The sequence below is a fragment of the Punica granatum genome, chromosome 3 (assembly GCF_007655135.1).
Source record: "Punica granatum isolate Tunisia-2019 chromosome 3, ASM765513v2, whole genome shotgun sequence".
Classification (NCBI taxonomy): domain Eukaryota; kingdom Viridiplantae; phylum Streptophyta; class Magnoliopsida; order Myrtales; family Lythraceae; genus Punica; species Punica granatum.
Genome location: NC_045129.1, coordinates 7,692,996 through 7,710,884, shown reverse-complemented (window position 1 = coordinate 7,710,884; position 17,889 = coordinate 7,692,996). Strand labels below are relative to the sequence as shown.

Below are 17,889 nucleotides of genomic sequence, written 5' to 3'. Positions count from 1 at the left end.
AACAGCTAAAGATAGCTCCAATTTAGCGAACATCAGATTTCATTGATTCTTCGATCGGTGACTGGGGATCGAGTTGATGATTGAACCGTCTTTGGTGAAATCTTTGGAAATAAATTTTTGTCAATGAGCTAAGTCACTTTCCCAGTGCAGTCCACGTGGTGGGGTAACGTGATTTTTGCGGCTTGGCTTGGCCTGGCCAATGCGATCTTCCCAATTATTACGACGTTCATTGAAGGTGCCATCCCTTCATCTAATCGTACACTCAACAACAAATACATGTGGGATCCATATCCAACCGCTTAAAAGAAAAATCAACGATATATTTAATAGGAATTAAACTTGAACAATGAGGTAAAAAAAAAGTATTTTCCAAACTTATCACTAGACTATTACAGCTTTGTGTGCGGGAAGCCATCAGAACAATAAATTTGTCACCGCACATCAGCGGCCTCTGGTTGTAGTTGGACTATTACAACAGCCACTGATCCCGATTGCCGGGGATTCTTACGGCACGAGTCGATGATGAACTTGAATACAAAATGTTCAATCCCGAAGAAGCCAGACTCCAATGCACGTCATTAGCCGCTAACAACCGTCCTTTTTTTTTTTTCCCCTTCATTTTATATTAACTGACTTGCAGAGGAGTTTGCTTTTATTCCTAAAAATATACTTTTCTTGATATAATCTTAAGCAGAACAATTGAACGCCTCACTTTTTTATATATTTGAATTTGAAATTATACTTTATACCATTTAGTTACTTTTTCTTTTATAATCTTGATTAGAGTTCTAAGATTAAAAATAACAATAAAAATAATAAGTTGTGTCAGGGAAGGAGCGCTGGTTTATGAGAATGGAAGAAGAATTTACTCGATCGGAACTACAACATTCATCGGTCTTAATACATAAATGGAGGAAAGGAAAAAAAATATAATTGACAAGTTACATGTGGAGATGACAATGGCCCTCCACGAGATGGAACGATTCCGAACCCAATTTCCCTCCCTCGGTTGAATCAATCAGAATGATGCTTCTACCTGTAAAAGAAAGAATTTGGCCAAAAAGAATTTCCCAGGTCTCAGTGAGTTAAATAAACGAATTTGCCGGAGTTAGGCGAGTTTCTTTGCACGGCCGGTGGAAGGAGCACCATCCTCCTTTTTGGCCCCGGAGGCCTCGGGCTTCCGTGCCCAGGCAGGTGCTCGGTCAGGCTCATAACGGTAATCATAGAAGAGTTCCTCCCCAGCCTCGATCCTCTCCTTGGCGAAGATCCCGACCCTGTGATCTCCCGCCACCATGATGACCTGCAACGGATTCTCAATACTGAATGATCTTGCAGACCATGGACCTTTCATTAAAACTCAAGATGTAAGTGCAGACAAGAGCAAAAGACAGTTGAAAAGGTACCTTGGCATAACAATTAGGATCTGGAGAATGATTAGCAAATTTCAATTTGTCACCTTTCCGATAAGCATCGAGAACAAACTGCATGTATAGGAGGTCCAAACATTGTCAGCTTAATCATGTCTATATATTATGGAAGGCAAAAAACTTTAAAGACGGAATAGTATGTGGCACTCGTACCTGATCATTCAAGTTAAAAAGAAATGACGAATTCTCACGATCGTATATCTTCCCACGTTTATCAGCTTCCCTGTGTGAAATCAGCTCTCCAGTATACTCTCCAAGATATTCATGCTTGCCAACAGTATTCTGAGAGGTGGTCGGTGATTTTGTAAGCGTTTAGAAGCAGAAAACGAATGGGAAAAAAAAAATTAGGATTTTAAAGCTTTGAAATTACCTTCAAGAAGGCTCCCCAGCCCGATACATCGGATCTCCCAAGCAACACCTGCATATATGTGGGAGCTGACTTAAAGCTCAGACAGAAAATTATTGCATACAGTATAAGATCCCCTTAAATAGAAAATCCTATGCCATTCCTCCGCCCTCATCCCCCTGCATCTCTGTCCCTTGCAGCACATTAGCAGAGGTGATCAACCACATCAAATTTCCCTGGCATCTCAGGCATGTAGAGTATCTTGTCCTGGTGCGGTTTCTTTTTTTCCCCTTATTAAATCCTAAGTAATACGAAAAAACCTAGAACAGCACAAATTTTCGACAAGCTGCTAAAATATTATAAGTTCAACATTTGAGGGTGTGCTGCCCCAGATATAGAGCTAATCACAAGTATCAGTTCAGGCCAGACCCAAGAGACTTGAAAACTGATACTTTTTCAAGCATTAAGTCGACAAAAGAAAATAATTATAGCTCAGTAAATTGGACATAATAGTTGCTTCGTTGTGTTTACCCTTTGCTGTTGTTTCAGAAGCAGTTTCATGTTTCTGCATTCATAATTATCGCCTCTCTGATTAGGAACACCAAGGGTTCCATCACCACAGCTGGAAACCAAGATATGAATCAGTCAATGAAGCACATCCCAAGACAGCAATTCCTTATAAATGAAAAAAGCAAATGATAGAAAAGTAGAATGACAAGAGATCACATGGACTTAGCTCAAAAGGGGGAAAAAAAGAAAGAAAGAGAAATTCTTGCAATTGATAAGATCTAGAAAATGCTTACAAAATTAAATATAAGAAATATGAAGCTGCTGATTGTCCCACGATCTCTCAAACAATCAGAGGAATCCAACACAATGTAGAAGAATCCACAAGGGGACTCTTGACTAGAATACTAATAATGCAGGATACATGTAGTCATAGAGCGATATATTCTATTTTTCTTTTTGGTGCTCGTTAATAGAAAGATATTATTGATTTTGTCCAATGATTTTAGATTGAGGATCATTAATATATATAAAAAAAACCATATTTTTCTCATGCAGTGCTCGCATATAACCTTTAATCATGTTACTTAAGTTATCCTTTCTTGCCAACCACATCAAGCCACAAAAATGCAAAACATGGAAGGGAACAAAAAGAGAACTTGTGTGTGAGTGCATGTGCACATGTTCTGGCTGGGAGCGTAAAATCAAACTCAGAGACCAACCTGACCCAACAATTCCGACAAACGTCTGGATCGCATTCTCTGTCAGCTGCAAAGCATGGACATTGGCGACTCCTACATTGGCTTTTAGCACAATGACAGCCTCTAAATCTGTTCTTGCAGCTCTTTGGGCATCTATACCAAAGTAAGCAGCGTAAGAACAAAAATTCCAAAATAGAATATCGCTGAAAAAAATTGTCTAAAACACTAAGAAATATTTCCCTTTAGTATATGCTTATTTTAAGGATTACTCCTACCTAAGGGCAAACAGACCACAGAAGCTTATTCAGAAGGGACAAAGGGGCAACTCACCCACAGTACTTTTCACAGCAAGTGCCATTTAGAAGACAGGAACACTGTTTTCCACAAGCAGTTTGGCAATTACATGGATTATACTGCCGACAAGGTTGATCTTTTCTCTCAGTAATCCTTTTCCTGATTGAATGGTATGCAGCCGACTTCCAAGTGTATTTCAAGCGACGAACTCTGCCCCTCCTACGCAAAAATCTTGATCTTCTTCTAGCTTCATTGTTACCCTGAAATTTATCTTATATCAGCCCCAGCATATATAAATAGAGACATAAATCACAAGCTCAAGCACATGAAAAACCCTAAACGATATTAGGCAATTGGAGGTGTATACTGACCACATTTCCATTGTAGTCGAACTTAGAAAAGCCTTCACCTAGACAGTTAGAACCATCAACGCCTTGGCCTAATAGCTTATTTTCAGAAAAGTTCATGTACTGGAAAACCTCCCAACAAGTCTTCAAACCAGTTAAAAGATTCCTTGCAATTAAACAGCTGCAATCAAATTGAATAATTATTTCAGTGATGAACCAATTACAAAAAGCAGCATATTTTAAGATGAAATCCAACCCGCAAGGGAAAATTCATCTATTCCAGTTGCAAAGAGAAACTCAAAAAGAAATTGTCACCCAAAGAGAAAAAACGCGTTAGTACCTCTTTGTGCATTATCCAATTTTATCTTGCCTATTAACAGGCAAGTCAAAGTAAATAACCATAGAAAGTAAAAGATTTTACCAATCAACAGGCATCTGGAAGTAAAAAAGCTATCGAAACTAGAAAACTCAAAAACAGGAGACTGGAATAAATTTTCAAAATAACTTATCAAAAATAATAATAATAATAAAATTTCTAAATGTTACTTCAGCCGAATTAGATAGTAGGCAATCCACAGTACTCAAGTAAAATGGATAAACGTGCATAGTCAAGAAACCTCACAAGATAAACAGAAGGCTAAGAAATTCAGGAAGCAAGATAAGCATACATCCATGAAGCGATCTTCAACAAACAGGTTAATGCTAATGAAAAATAGCCTTTTAGAAAATGGAGCAACATTAACTCAGTAATTGAAGTTCATTTCAGAAAAGTAAAACATAAGCAATCAGTGACTGGAAAAATAAAGGATCAATGAGGGCCGAACCATGATATAATGTATACTAACCTGTTCCTACCAAATATCTCCAAACCTTTCTCATAGAGTCCTTTCTCAAGAGGTTTCCACGACTTGTCCTCATTTAATTCTCTCTTGCTTGTGTTTTCATCAATAAATTCTTCTTTTCTCAAGGAATCGTTTGTACTAGCTGCGGGATTATCATTAATCACTTCATGTCTCGGACCATCAGGAACATCATCTTGCACTAAATTGCTGCTCTCCTCAACTGGGACAATCTTCTTTCGAGGCCTTCCTCGTGTTGCAGATTTCACCTTTTTTTGTGACGAAGAACTGGCTTCTTCATTCTCCTTCTGTGAATTAGACCTAAGTTTTATATCACTCACGAGGATATTTCCACTTGCAATTGAATCTGAATCAGAAGGTGCTATCTTCTTCTGCCTTTTCCTCATGTTGAAGAGAACACGTTCAGCCACTCTCTTGCTGTTTCTCTTGTGAATCCCACTTTTATCAGTGACTTTAGTTTTGGAAGGTGATGAGAGTTGTGCAGAAGTGTCATCTCCAGGTCCTACATCCGAGTCACTACTTTCTGAAGCATTTTTTGCATTGGATGAGGCACTTTCACTTTGGCAGGACTTCAGCTGAATCCTAGAAGATGAACCAGATGATTTCTTCTTGGGCATTTTCTGCACCTTAGGACCGTTAGCTGTAGGAGTAGACTTTTCTCCAATATTACCACACATAGCAGCTTTTTCTGACTTTACAGCCTGACATAGAAACAAAACCATATAATATAATTGGTTCACCTGACCATCAATTAGGGAAGCATCCTGCTGGAACTCACAGTAACATCAAATTCAGTGCATACCGAGCGGTAACAGTTAGGCCCACATGGCACCTTTCCCTCATCGGGATGGCTCCAGGGAAGTTGTTTCTCAGTCTAATCAGTATGAACATAAAAAAAGAAAAAGGGTTAAAAAATGAAAATTAAGAAAAAGTTTCGATTATTTCGTGGTATGAAATTGGCTTACAGGAAAGACAAGATCCTGAGAGCATCCATGTAATCTGCAATCGAACACCTGTACATAATAAAGAGGTGGAAACAATAACCTTCAAAAAGGAAATAGTAGATGAATATATTATAATAGAACACAGGAGAGATTGCTTACAAGACATCGACGACAAAAAAGGTTGTCAAAAGAATCTAATGCAGCCTCAAGATCTTTATCAAGAAAAGAATTCATAGTTTGAGATGTCTCTTCATTATCTTCAGTTTTTGTGCCCCCCACAGCCTTTTCATCCTTAACAAGGATATCATATCTTGCCTGTATAAGATGTTTGATGGTGTTTCATTTCTCTGTAAAGCCAGCAGAAGAGCAAATGGGAAGCAGCTGGACCAAAGTTTACACTATGACCAGTTCTCATTATAGAAAAATAAAAAGAGAAGCACTATTAACGATCTCGTCTAAAAGGTGGCACAGTGAGTACACAATGAGAAGCAACATAAGAAGCAACATAATTATCTGTACTTCCGACGTGTATACCTTCACTTCAGAAGGACTCCTAGATAAACAGTTTGCCACCGCTTCCAGCACCGGATCAGATAAACCAGCCTTTTTGATGGTCATGCTGCATAAATCATGCATGATGGGGAATATAATTCAGTCCATAACTCTTCTTTTTTAATGATCTACTTATATGCAACTTTGGAAAAAGAGAGAGATCCAAAAAAAAAAAAAGTATTTACTAAAAATTTCAACCGGAGAAATACAAGTGACCAAGAATTCTACAGCGTCTACATTGATCACTTAAGAGAAATTAGTTATACCAACCGAAGAATATAATCTTCAGATTCTGTAAACTCTCTCTTTTCTTCTTCGTCGTCAATTGCTTCCTCTTCACTGTCACTGCAAATAAGTGCTTCCCCGCCATTTTGATCATAATAAATTCTTCTTCGACCCAATACCGATTGATCTTCTGTCATTCTTTGATTTCTGTACCAGATCCATCAAAAGGCTACCTATACATCAACCAAACCATGATAACATAAACACATATAGCCAACATCAACAACCTCAACTAACCTGTCCAAAAATATCCATGTTGTATAAGGAGGCAATCTTTTGATTTCTGGGAGCTTAATTGGGCGCACAGCATTCTTCACAGGGATACTAGATCCTAAAAGAACTGCTGTGGAAGTGTGACCCTCCTCATTGTTGCTATTGCTTTCCTTATCTGCATTGCTTGATTCTATACCAATTTGCATACCAAGTGCATCTGCTTGCCTCTTTGCCAGTAGATCTACGTTATTGTCGGTAACATTATCAGTACATTGATCATTTCTTCTCTGCCTTGATAAGTTATATACATGTGTTGTGACTCCAACCAGCTTCCGTTTATTTTCTGCAATTTTTTTCTGACAACACATTGTAGAGATAAAGCAAATCTTATGTTAAGTCAAGCAAATGGTGAGATAAGAGAAGCTTTAGAAAGCCTACAGCGAAGAGAAACCTTAACGTAAGTACAACGGTCAGCTGCAACTTGCTCCTTTATAGCATCAATAACTGATACTATCTCTTTCGCAAAAGGCACTGTTTCACTTGTCCTTGCCGGCTGCATAAAAACGAGAAGTGAGCTGAATTAGCAAATCTTTTGTTTTAAAACATGCTGGTAAATTTAAAAAGAAAAATCATCAACGAAGCAGATGAATGGCTGGAAAAAGGGGAAACTCAAGCAAGACAACGAACCGGTATGTCATTAACCATTTCCAAAATTGGGATTATAACCGTCCCACAGTCGACTTGAGTTCAATGGTGACAAAGGAAGAGGTCGAACTTTATAAAGGAAAAAATTAGACCTTAACATAATGAGATGACATGAGTGGTTTAGCCAAGGGAAAATTAAAAATGGGCAATTTCTAGCTTCGTGAAAGCAAACTTCTCATCCAAGGTTCAGCTAAACTTGATTGTGCCGAAGAAGCAGAGGGAGAATACTCAAGACTGTGAGGCGGCATTGATCAATGTGTCCAACTGTTTTTGTAGGTTATAAGGACCTCAAAACGTCAAAGAGGCAGCTCAGAGACAATGTAGCAACCCAATCCACTGTAAAAGCATCCTACATTCTAGAGAAAACACCATTGTTACACTTGAAAGATAGATAGAACCTTTCGACCATGAAACAGCTCCGGTCTCCGAGAGAGAAGACAAACAAGGGGGGTGCAGAGAAATTTCCGAGAAACAAGGAACGAAGCATATCCAGAGAAAACAATCAAAAACCAGCTGGGGGAGCTCAAAGCTCCACGCATTAGTCATGTAAGCCCCTCCGGCGGGAAGGCGAGGAATCGAGGGCGCATTACCGGGGGATCCTCGGGAGGCTCCGATCTGCTGGCGGAGGCAGAAGCGGAAGCCGCCTTGGACGCCATTGGCGGCGGCGGTGCCGATGCCGGAGCTGAAGGGATCCGATTGGCCGACTGGGACCCGGATCAGGACCCGATTCATGCGAGAGAGCGGAGATGGAGCGAGGGAGAGAGGGAGAAGAAGAAGGGGGGAAGATGGTCAAAGTGGGGAATTGGCGGGTCGGTCTTGAAACCCTAAAAAGTCCACCATCCACCTTCCTACTCCTGTCTGCTCTGCTGGACGCTGTGCCGATCCCGTCTGAGGAAAAAAAACAATTAATTAAAATTATCATTTTCAGCTTTTTTTTGCATAACCTTATATTGGGGTTTTATTTCAATTTGATCCCCAGAGTTTGTGCATTGTCTCAACTGAATTTGTCCCCATTTACCTGTCCATATTTCAGAAATTGGCTAGGGTCTCCGACGATGTCACGAGACCCTAGCATGCCTTGAACTTTCGATGGAGATGGATAGCACAAAAGAGGACATGCTAAAATTATTGAAAAGTAATCTTATATAATATGACAGACACTAAAATTAAGAAGAATAATTTATTTATTTGAATTACTAATTATTGGAAATTCAATGATAAAAAGCTGAATATATTGGCCTCAAACGATTACGATAGCAATGTCCTCAAATCAAGACTACGGCGTGTTGATGAGGTTCTTACTCTAGCTTTGTGCTATTGTTATAGACATTGAGGCCATTTCCATTGCCAATGTGGTATTAGGTACGATGTTTGATTGATGGATTATTATATGACTAGGATTATAATTTACTTATAGAATTTTATATTCAATATATGTGATTGGTACTTGCATTGATTAAACTTTGGGATATATAAGTGTAATGACCAAAATGCCCTTATAATCTTTTATTATTATCATTATAGTTGTTATTTTTGTTTGTTGTCCTTATTTGAATAAAATAATTTTAGATTTAAAAAATAATTGAAAATGAAAAACAACGAAAGGATTAGAGGTTGGTGGAGGCCAAACTTCAGCTAACACTGGTCCGCCAAGATCATGCGAAGCCATGATTGCTGAAGTTGCACGTACCCTGCTGCCACCTCCATTGATCATCTCCATTGATGTAAACACTAAAGATAAAAAAAAAAAAAAAGAATTATCATTTTCATTATAGATTAAATATTATCCTAAATTTCAATCATCCATTACATCAAACATGATTTGTAATTCATTAAATAGTCATGTCCAATGGAACCTATATTCCATCCACGTGTAGGACATGATTTGATAAATTCTTGTCGCACCTCAAACCCGTTCGATCAAACGTGCCTTAGTAGATTGATTTGGGAAGTTGGGATAGCTAGAAATGTTTGGGGGCATGTCTAGACGGTAACCGAAATATGAGGGGGCGATTTGAAAGTTGCCGTGAGTGCTGGGTCTTTTGCGTTTTTGACGGGGAAAGAGTGGAATTGGGGGGAAAGTGACGTGGCAGTCTGCTTTTGAAATGGCAGATGGGAAGGATAATCAAAAGATATTATATATTATAGGAAGGAAATTTTTACGAGCTAAATAAATATACTTAAAAAAAAATCTACCAAGATATTCATCTTTAGATTCATTTTGTTATTAAATCCCTTGGAAATCGGAAGCTCATCCTACCAATAAGGTAAGTTTGATTGTAGATCTTTTCATCTTCTAAATAATCTCGGATTTCAGCGTTTTTTTCCAAAGAATGTCAATTAATGACAAATCAGACAAAGGAAAATGTCTAAGATGATAAATTACAGAACAGAAAAAATACGACATCCATTAAGATCACTGTAAAGAAATACATGTGACTAAAGTACATTAAATATATAGTTGAAGAACCCAACAAAAAAAAAACAACTAGTTGAAGAAATCCTTACGGTTGTTGTAATTTGTTCTCAACCTCTTGGATCCCAGTGAAAATCGAGAAGTGGAGCATAGCGCAATTTATAATGCTGTAAAAATAGAGAATCAAAGCCAATAAGAGTGTTGGACCAATACCCGATGCATGAATCCTTCGCAGATCACACCACTATATCAATGCAATCAATCAAGACCTGAATAGTCCAATCCCTATACAATCAAACCAATTCAACGAGGTTTTCTTGATCGGCTCAAATCAGCGACAGTTAAACCAATCAAAAGCAACCAAACCGTCAAATCAAAGTACATAAGCTTTTTTTATCAACTCGAACCAGCAAGTATGGTCGTGGAGCCTACATATGCAAAAAACCAATAAAAAAAAGTTATGCAGAAACCGTACTCTGTATAATAGTCTATCGAATTGAAGAGGCCTTGTAACTGACTCAAGATAATTTCAAATGATAGCATCCTCTTCCAACACAATTATCTCGAGTCTCGACCTCAACGAAACTCAAGTCTTAATCGGTGCAAAATGAATTGCTCTCATCAAATGGCAAGATCTGCAACCCATACTCCAGGATTTGATTCTTTATCAACGGGGCCTTGAAATCGACTCAAGCCATGTACAAGTCTGATGTTATGAGCGGACTCTTGCTCTTGCTCTCGCTCTCCCTCCGTCCTTTTCTTCCGGGTAATAAGGAATTTGATAAAATATCAAACTACATGTGAGAGTTAAGCCGATGAAAAGGCAAGATATGTATTTTCGGTTCAGTCAAGTTTTTTTTTTTTTGGTAGTATACGCAGTTCTTCATTAACTAATCAACAATCAAGTTCGATACAATACGGGGAATAGGCACTCCCATGACATCTTTAAGTAATAAAAGACCCTAAACAAGATGGAGCACAATGAAAGATAGACAGAGGGCTCGTTAAACAACTTCCTTGTTTCTCCAGGAGATCCGCACACGAGTTTGCTTCGAGATAGATGTGCTTTGGAATAATCTTCGCAAACTGAGTGCTAAGCATCTCGCAATCATCGATATCAACGCAGATTTTGTCAATTCCCAAATTGAGGGCTTGGTGTAGGCCTTGTCTAAGGCCATGTAGTAGGATCCCTAGATGGGAGTTGATGTGCAGTTTGATCTGACCCAAGACTCAATGTTGTCAATGAAAAAATTTGTTGCATCCCCTGGTGGCGTGATATATTCCCATAATGGCTTAGCGATGCATCCGTCTCTCAAGATGTGCAGCACTGATTCGTTGTGTCCACGACGGAAGGGGCAGCAGGGTTCGATCTGGATGCCTCTTTGCGCTAAGAGAGATGCGGTGGCGATCCTCTGGTATAGGCAGAGCCAAACGAACATTAGAATACAAGGTGTGGCCTTGCATTTCCAAATCCAAGGACAGTCAATTGGTGAATGAGTGTTGTCAGCCTTTGCTAGTAAGCCACGAGCAGACTTGGCGCTAAATTTCCCATCTTAAGAGCACCCCCAAACCACTTTGTCATGGATAGGCGAGAGACGACTCGGGGGAGTACCTCGGATTAAATTGACGACATCTATAGGGGGTTCAAAAGGAATACTATCAAGAGACTAGTCCCCTTCAGGAGAAATAGCAGCGCTAACCGGTCGCTCAGTCTCGCCTCTTGGTAGAGGCCCCACCACCTGTGGTCTTAGTGTGGAGCTACTAATCCATTTATCTTCCCAGAACTTAACACAGACACCGTCTCTTATGCGCCATTTTGCCCCCTGTTCCCAAACTTCTAAACCTGTACAACATTGCACGCCGAGTGAGAGATCCCTTCCAAGTGGTGGTCGAATTATGCTTTCGAATTTTATGCTGCTAGAGCTTAGCCCATGGAGCTTTTTCCTCACTTGCTTGTGCTACGAAACCACCAAGAAGGGCTTTATTTCGCAATTCCATCTTCTTGATGCCAAGACCGCCATAATCTTTGGGTTGGGTCACTACATCCCACCCAACTAAGTGTAATTTCTTTTTATCGGCGGTAGAGCCCCATAAAAGGTCCCTGTATAATTTGTCAACTTCTGAGGTGATCGTTTTCGGGAGGTAAGTGCATTGCATGATATGAGTAGAGATTGTGGCGGTGACTGATTCTATTAGCGCAGCACGTCCCTCCAAAGATAGCATTTGCGATTTCCATCCTGCAAGTTCGGATTTGACCTTTTCAACAATGAAAGAGAAGTTTTTCTCTTTTCTCTTCGAGAGGCTCATTGGAAATCCAAGATGCTTCCCAAAATCATCAGTTTGCGCTACGCCAAATCTCTCCATAAAGGCAGTTCTGTTAACTTCCAGGGTGTTATTGGAGAATAGTAGTCGGGGCTTGGCCTTGTTGATCTTCATTCCTGAGAGATTGCAGAAGTGATTTAAGACTTCTCCCACAGCATTTAGAGTCGATGCACTAGTATTGCCAATCAAAATGATATCATCAGTGAATAACAAATTTGAGATAGCAAAACTACCGTTGATCGGCTCTATACCCCTCCATCTTCGAGATTCAGTAGCTTCTTCGATGGGAACTGAGTACATGAGATGAAAATATATGACGAGATTGGGTCTCCTTGTCTAATTCCTCGGGAAGATTGGAATGGCTCAAGTGTGCCGTCATTAAACAGTATAGAGGTCGTGGTGGTGGTAATGCTGCTCATCAACCATCTGATCTAGTTTGGAGGGAAGCCAAACAAGTTTAAGAGTTCGTTCGGCAATAGAGTTAAATTTCGAAATTTAACTTTATTCCCTTTGAAATAGGTAAAAGACAAACAAATATGTTGGTGAAAAAGTGTGTATATATATATATATATATATGTTTAAGTGGGGTTGTAATAAAGTGATTGAAGAAAAAGATAAAAAAATAATAATTGTGTTTTTAAATTGTGAAAAAAGTAATGAATAGTTGAGACTTGAGAGAATTTAGTATTAAAAAATTAAATTAAATGGTAGTTAAAGATGATAAAAATTGAAGAAAAATGGAAAAAAATAATGATTGTATTGTTAAATTTAAGGAAAAATAAAGTAGAGTGAAGTTGAGTGGAGTCAAAAACCTTTCCCTCTCCAAAACTAAATGGATCCTAAGACTCGATGGACAAAACTTCATTCAAGTCGCCACCAAGGCTAGTGGTCTAGTGCATTGTCAAAAATAATAGCTAGCTGTGTGCTATTTGATTTGGGCTTGGAGGACACTGGCTTCTGTAAATTATATTGAGCATTTGGTAGTGTTATGCTAACGGGATCAGTGCTTACGCTGATTATTCAGTTCATCTGATATATTCGCAGTTGAACACTAGAGTCCGAACATTGCGTAATGGGAGCGACATGGTCGTCATTACTGTTGTCCATCATTTTACTTTTAAGAAAAAGAAAAACTCCATTCAAGTCTAATTCGTCGGTTCAGTCAATTGCCCAACAGTAGCTTCTTCCGAACAGCAATAACTCTTTTTTTTAAAAAATAACTACAACAATAAGTTGTCATCAATGAAGTTTGGTGCTCTTCATCTTTAAGGTCACATCACAACAAATTGCGACCGATTGGCCGTTGATAATTGATGAGTTATTATCCACAAAATTTCCAAATTTCACTTTTAAAAACGCAATCTTACTAAACGTGAATGAGATCCAACGACTGACAACCTCAGACCAATGTTATTTGAGATAAGTTATATCCTCCGAATTCAGCACAGCCGAATACACTGAGTGGCATGAGCGTAATTATTAGAAAAAGCAAGGGCACATTCCTAGAGAGAGACATTCGGCATGTGCCGAACTGGAGGAAAAGGAATTTCCCATGTTACTTAATCCATGATGAACCCATCCATGTCCGTGTTGGGGCTTTCCCCTCAGGCAAAGCTATGGAAACCTTGTATAGGCCTCAAGTTCGTCCGGAACGTGGAATCGAGGGCCAAGTTGAACTAGCTGTGCTTATACCAGCTCAACCTAGTACAGCGGAATCGAGTGGTCAGCAGGACCCATTGTTTCGACCAGAAGTTCCATGCAATGGACGTCCGTGCTCGTTCTAGCCATACATATTTACATCCATCGAAACCAGAACCATCGTAATATTTTCATGGAATTTTCAAGAAACATTTTCTTTCCCGACACGACTGCATGAAAAAACGATTTCATGACACGGAACAACAGTACTACTCTCGGCTAAAACCCGAGCAAAGAAAGAATGCAGAAAATTGAAGGAAAAAGGATCGCAAAACTAATTAATCAGGGGGGAGGAATAATGTAACCTAGCTCAGCGGAACCGAGGGGTCAGCAGGGCCCGTTGTTTCGACTAGAGTTCAATGCTACACACGTCCATGCTCGTTCTAACTATACACATTCACATCCATCAAAACCAGAACCATTGTAATATTTTCAAGGGATATTTTCTTTCCCGACATGACTGCAAGAAAAACGATTTCCTGTTCACATCAATTTCATGGCACGGCACAACGGTACTACGCGCGGCTAAAACCCGATCAAAGAAAGAAGGTAGAAAATTGAAGGAAAAGGGATCGCGAAATTAATTAATCCGGGGAGGGATAATGTAAGAAGAACATCACAAACACAAACTGCCATTTGCACATTAGAACCCAAAGTTCAGTTCTTATGTAGTCAGGATTATGTAAGAGAAAGCATCCATAAGTATAAAAATCCATATGTATTAAATAAAAAAAAAGGGAAAAGGAAAAAACAAAAATTGCAATTTAGATATTAATTACACGCTAATTCTCCGATAAAGCACGTACGTCTTCTAACCTGAACCTGAGGGTTTTTTATTCATCCGATCGAAGCGGACTTCCCGTCTTTTTCATCTGATCAATTGATCGGTTTGGGGATTTCGGAGAATCACTGGTGGAGGACGAGGCGGCGGGTGCAGAGGGTGCAGTAGTATCGGCGCTTGGTGCGGAAGTAGAGAGGGAGGAAGCAGAAGCGCCACTGGCTCTCCACGTCCATGGCCTGTATCATCCCCCCGCAGTACGGGCACGCCCCCGGCGCCGGCTGCCTCCCGATCACCTTCTCGTCCTCGTCGCAAACGAACACCAAACACATCTCTCTCTCTGTGCGTGTGTGGACGTGCAGCTGCAGCTGATGGGACCAAAAGAAAATCGCTTGATCGTCGACGCTTTTATGGATCGGTTACCGAATCGCTAGAGGAAATGGGAAGAAGTATGCGCGAATATATACGGAAGTCGCAGGCGCGTGGAAGGGGAATCTTAACTTTAAGCCATCTGCCGTCGAAGGCCCGCTGTGCTCATCGTCTGATTCGAGATGAACCTCGAAAGTTCGCGCCAGGACAAATTGGCTTTTGACGGTGGAAAGGCGCGTGTTTGGAACATTCCGACTTCCGAACGGCTGGTGGGACCGCGGCTTTTATTCGTCGCTTATCCGCGGGGCGTCATTTCAAGGATGTATAATAACTTCAATCTTTAGCCATAAAAGAGGAATTTTCTAAGAGAATACAATGATTTCGTAAACATTTTTATTTCAAATGATGCGACTTATTGATTCAATAGATCAATCGCTAAAATGGAATTGAGTAAAAGTCATCCATATTTCAAATAAACTACGTAAATTTTAGTAAAATACTTATAAATTCAGAAAATTATTGATATTTCAAACATGTAACATTCAAATAAATTAGGGTAAATTGTACTGGTGGTCCAAAATATTTTACAAATGTTACATGATGGTCCAAAAAGTTTTTTTCGTTATATAATGGTACAAAATATTTCAAAGTTGTTTCATGATGGTACAAACCGTCAATTGGCCCTGACGCCGTTAACATTTTGCTGACGTGTCGCGTCCTATGTGTCACTTCTGTTACATGGAACCAATCATAGTGCGCCACGTCATTTAAGAGAAAATAAAATTTAAAAAAGTCCAAAAAAATACAAAAAATAATTAAAAAAATACAAAAAAAGAGTAAAAATTTTCAAAAAAATAAAAAATATTTTAAAATTTTAAAAATTTTGAAAATTATTTTTTAAAAATATAAAAAATTTTAAAATTTTTTAAAAAATATAAAAAAAAATAAAAAAAGAGTAAAAATTTAGAAAAAAAATAAAAAAAATTAATTTAAAATTTTTGAAAATTATTTTGAAAAAAATTAAATTTTTAAAATTATTTTTTAAAATTTTTTAAAATTTTCTTAAAATTTTTTAAACTTTTTAAATTTTTAAAAAGAATTTTATAAAAAATTAATATTTAATATTAAATTTATTTTAAATTTTAAATTAAAAGTTTAAAATTATTTTTAAAATTTTTTAAAATTTAAAATTATTTTTAAAAGTTTTTAAAATTTTAAAATTTTAAAATTTTTCGGCCACGTCAGCAAGGAGGTGACACGTAGTAGCCACGTCAGCATCGGCTTGACGGCGTCAAGCTCGAGTTGACGGTTTGTACCATCATGAAACAGTTTTGAAACATTTTGTACCATCATGTAACGAAAAAAACTTTTTGGACCATCATGTAACATTTGTAAAATATTTTGGACCACCAGTGCAATTTACCCAATAAATTATCCATTAGTTTCTTAGATCGTACTTGAATTACTTTGGAAATGTGTGAATTACCTTAGAGAAAATGCAGTCTGGTCCCGAACTATGGAGTGTTTTTATTTACCCTCCAAAGTGAAATAAGCGTGATGCCCTCTTTCATTGGAATCGAAGACTTTACTTCTTTCTAACCGAAGGACCAACTTGGAGAACATCTTTCTCTTATGTTAGATAGACGTCCGATTAGGGTGCTTTCACAGCCTTTAAAAGTCCGGTGAAGAATACTATAGTTTAGAATCAACTGAAAATTCAAAAAAAGGCTTGACATCAGAATATGAGGTCAAATTTCGGACTTTGCCACAAAGTTATGCAATATCTCTTAAGCCACTTAATGGATTAAATTCTATAAAGACCTATAAAATTGGGTATTAACGGCGATTCTTTGATATGTTACTTCCAGTCTTAAATTTCTTTTATAATTAGACTTTGTAGATCATAAGAAAGCTGTAATCTTTACAGCACTCAATTTTGTTAAACGATAAGAGTTATTCAATCGTAAAAATGTCCTTTAAGATTCACAACACTCATTCATTAATTTTTATCATTCATCTCTATCAAATAGTCTTGCATTTTGACAACTGGATCACTTAAATTTATTTACTGACACCAACAAGTGGCGGTAAAATTGCACTGTTCAAGCCACCGCCTATGCTCGACTTTTCTGTTATTATGATCCACATACTTCTTTTGCATTACATTGATTATATTCGTATCTTTCATATTTTATGTTTAATCCCACTTTTTTATTTGGCACCAGTGTGTGTAGCTTAAAAGATCACCTGCTTTTAATTCATATAGATGGCAACTAGTATGAACAAATTGTATATATCTGTTTTGCCTAGATTGTGCAAATATGCTTTCCAGCCACAGCATGACAAATCGCTTATGTGTTAGGTGCCAAGCTTACCACGGTGCTTTCCCAAAAGGTCTATAGGTCTAATCGACGTCTGGGTTTTAAGGTAGAGCAAATTGAATGGTTACTTTGATCAGACGACTATGCTGCCCGAGGAATTGGTTGCTTAGATTCTTCCCAAACGAGCGCATGTGACCTATCAATATAATAAGTGAAACGGCTTGGGAGCCGACCCTAGAGATGGTGAGATTCACAGCCATATTTGGTCCTCGATCTCTGTGAGTCCGGTTACCCGAAGGTAGTGAGCCTCGGTTCGGAAACCAAGACTCGTGGATAGTGGCCGACGGATCAACATGTGTGACCTATTGATATAATAAGTGAAACGGCTTGGGAGCCGACCCTAGAGATGGTGAGATTCACAGTCGTATTCGGTCCTCGATCTCCGTGAGTTTGGTTACCCGAAGGTAGTGAGGCTCAGTTTGGAAACCAAGACTCGTGGATAGTGGCCAATGAATCAACGCCGAGCAACCCCGAAAGGTCGGTCGTGTTTTGCTCCAGAGAGCAAGTTGAACCGAAAAATAAAGTGTGGAGGAGATAATGTGCAAGAAAGTAAATGTGCGAAAAATAAAGATAAATAATGTAATTGATTAATATGACGAAGAGATAGGTCTTTTGTCTTACTGGTACTTATAGCCTTGATCTATAATTGGCGATGAATACCAAGCTTGACTAATCATTGAGACATTATTCTTCCTAAGGGAACTCTATAATCTGTGGCCACTTATTTTGCTATCCTAGTTAACT

General features: G+C 38.6%; 2 protein-coding genes across 2 annotated transcripts; both read right to left on the bottom strand.

The window, feature by feature from the left end:
- Nucleotides 1-840: 840 nt before the first annotated feature.
- LOC116200815 (histone-lysine N-methyltransferase CLF) lies at nt 841-8,062 on the bottom strand. Its single transcript, XM_031531732.1, has 17 exons — nt 7,772-8,062; nt 6,928-7,029; nt 6,501-6,832; nt 6,249-6,410; nt 5,961-6,045; nt 5,586-5,741; nt 5,448-5,495; nt 5,285-5,356; nt 4,468-5,183; nt 3,647-3,803; nt 3,312-3,535; nt 3,003-3,134; nt 2,305-2,395; nt 1,798-1,845; nt 1,581-1,709; nt 1,404-1,481; nt 841-1,300 (listed from the first exon to the last, which is right to left on the bottom strand). Exons 1-17 carry the CDS (start codon nt 7,835-7,837, stop codon nt 1,109-1,111), a joined length of 2,790 nt encoding a protein of 929 aa, XP_031387592.1. The 5' UTR covers nt 7,838-8,062; the 3' UTR covers nt 841-1,108.
- A 6,160-nt stretch (nt 8,063-14,222) lies between these two features.
- LOC116198530 lies at nt 14,223-14,977 on the bottom strand. The gene has a single exon (XM_031528695.1). The coding sequence runs from the start codon at nt 14,725-14,727 to the stop codon at nt 14,524-14,526; it is 204 nt and encodes a 67-aa protein (XP_031384555.1). The 5' UTR covers nt 14,728-14,977; the 3' UTR covers nt 14,223-14,523.
- Between the last annotated feature and the right edge of the window lie 2,912 nt (nt 14,978-17,889).

What these genes read in the sequence shown, in the direction of transcription:
- LOC116198530 (XM_031528695.1), bottom strand. Translation starts at nt 14,727, where the DNA reads ATGTGTTTGGTGTTCGTTTGCGACGAGGACGAGAAGGTGATCGGGAGG.
- LOC116200815 (XM_031531732.1), bottom strand. Translation starts at nt 7,837, where the DNA reads ATGGCGTCCAAGGCGGCTTCCGCTTCTGCCTCCGCCAGCAGATCGGAG. An exon ending in ACATGGATATTTTTGGACAG is followed by an intron (nt 6,411 to 6,500) that starts GTTAGTTGAGGT and finishes GATCTGGTACAG; the next exon opens with AAATCAAAGAATGACAGAAG. An exon ending in GAGATATTTGGTAGGAACAG is followed by an intron (nt 3,804 to 4,467) that starts GTTAGTATACAT and finishes ATTTGATTGCAG; the next exon opens with CTGTTTAATTGCAAGGAATC.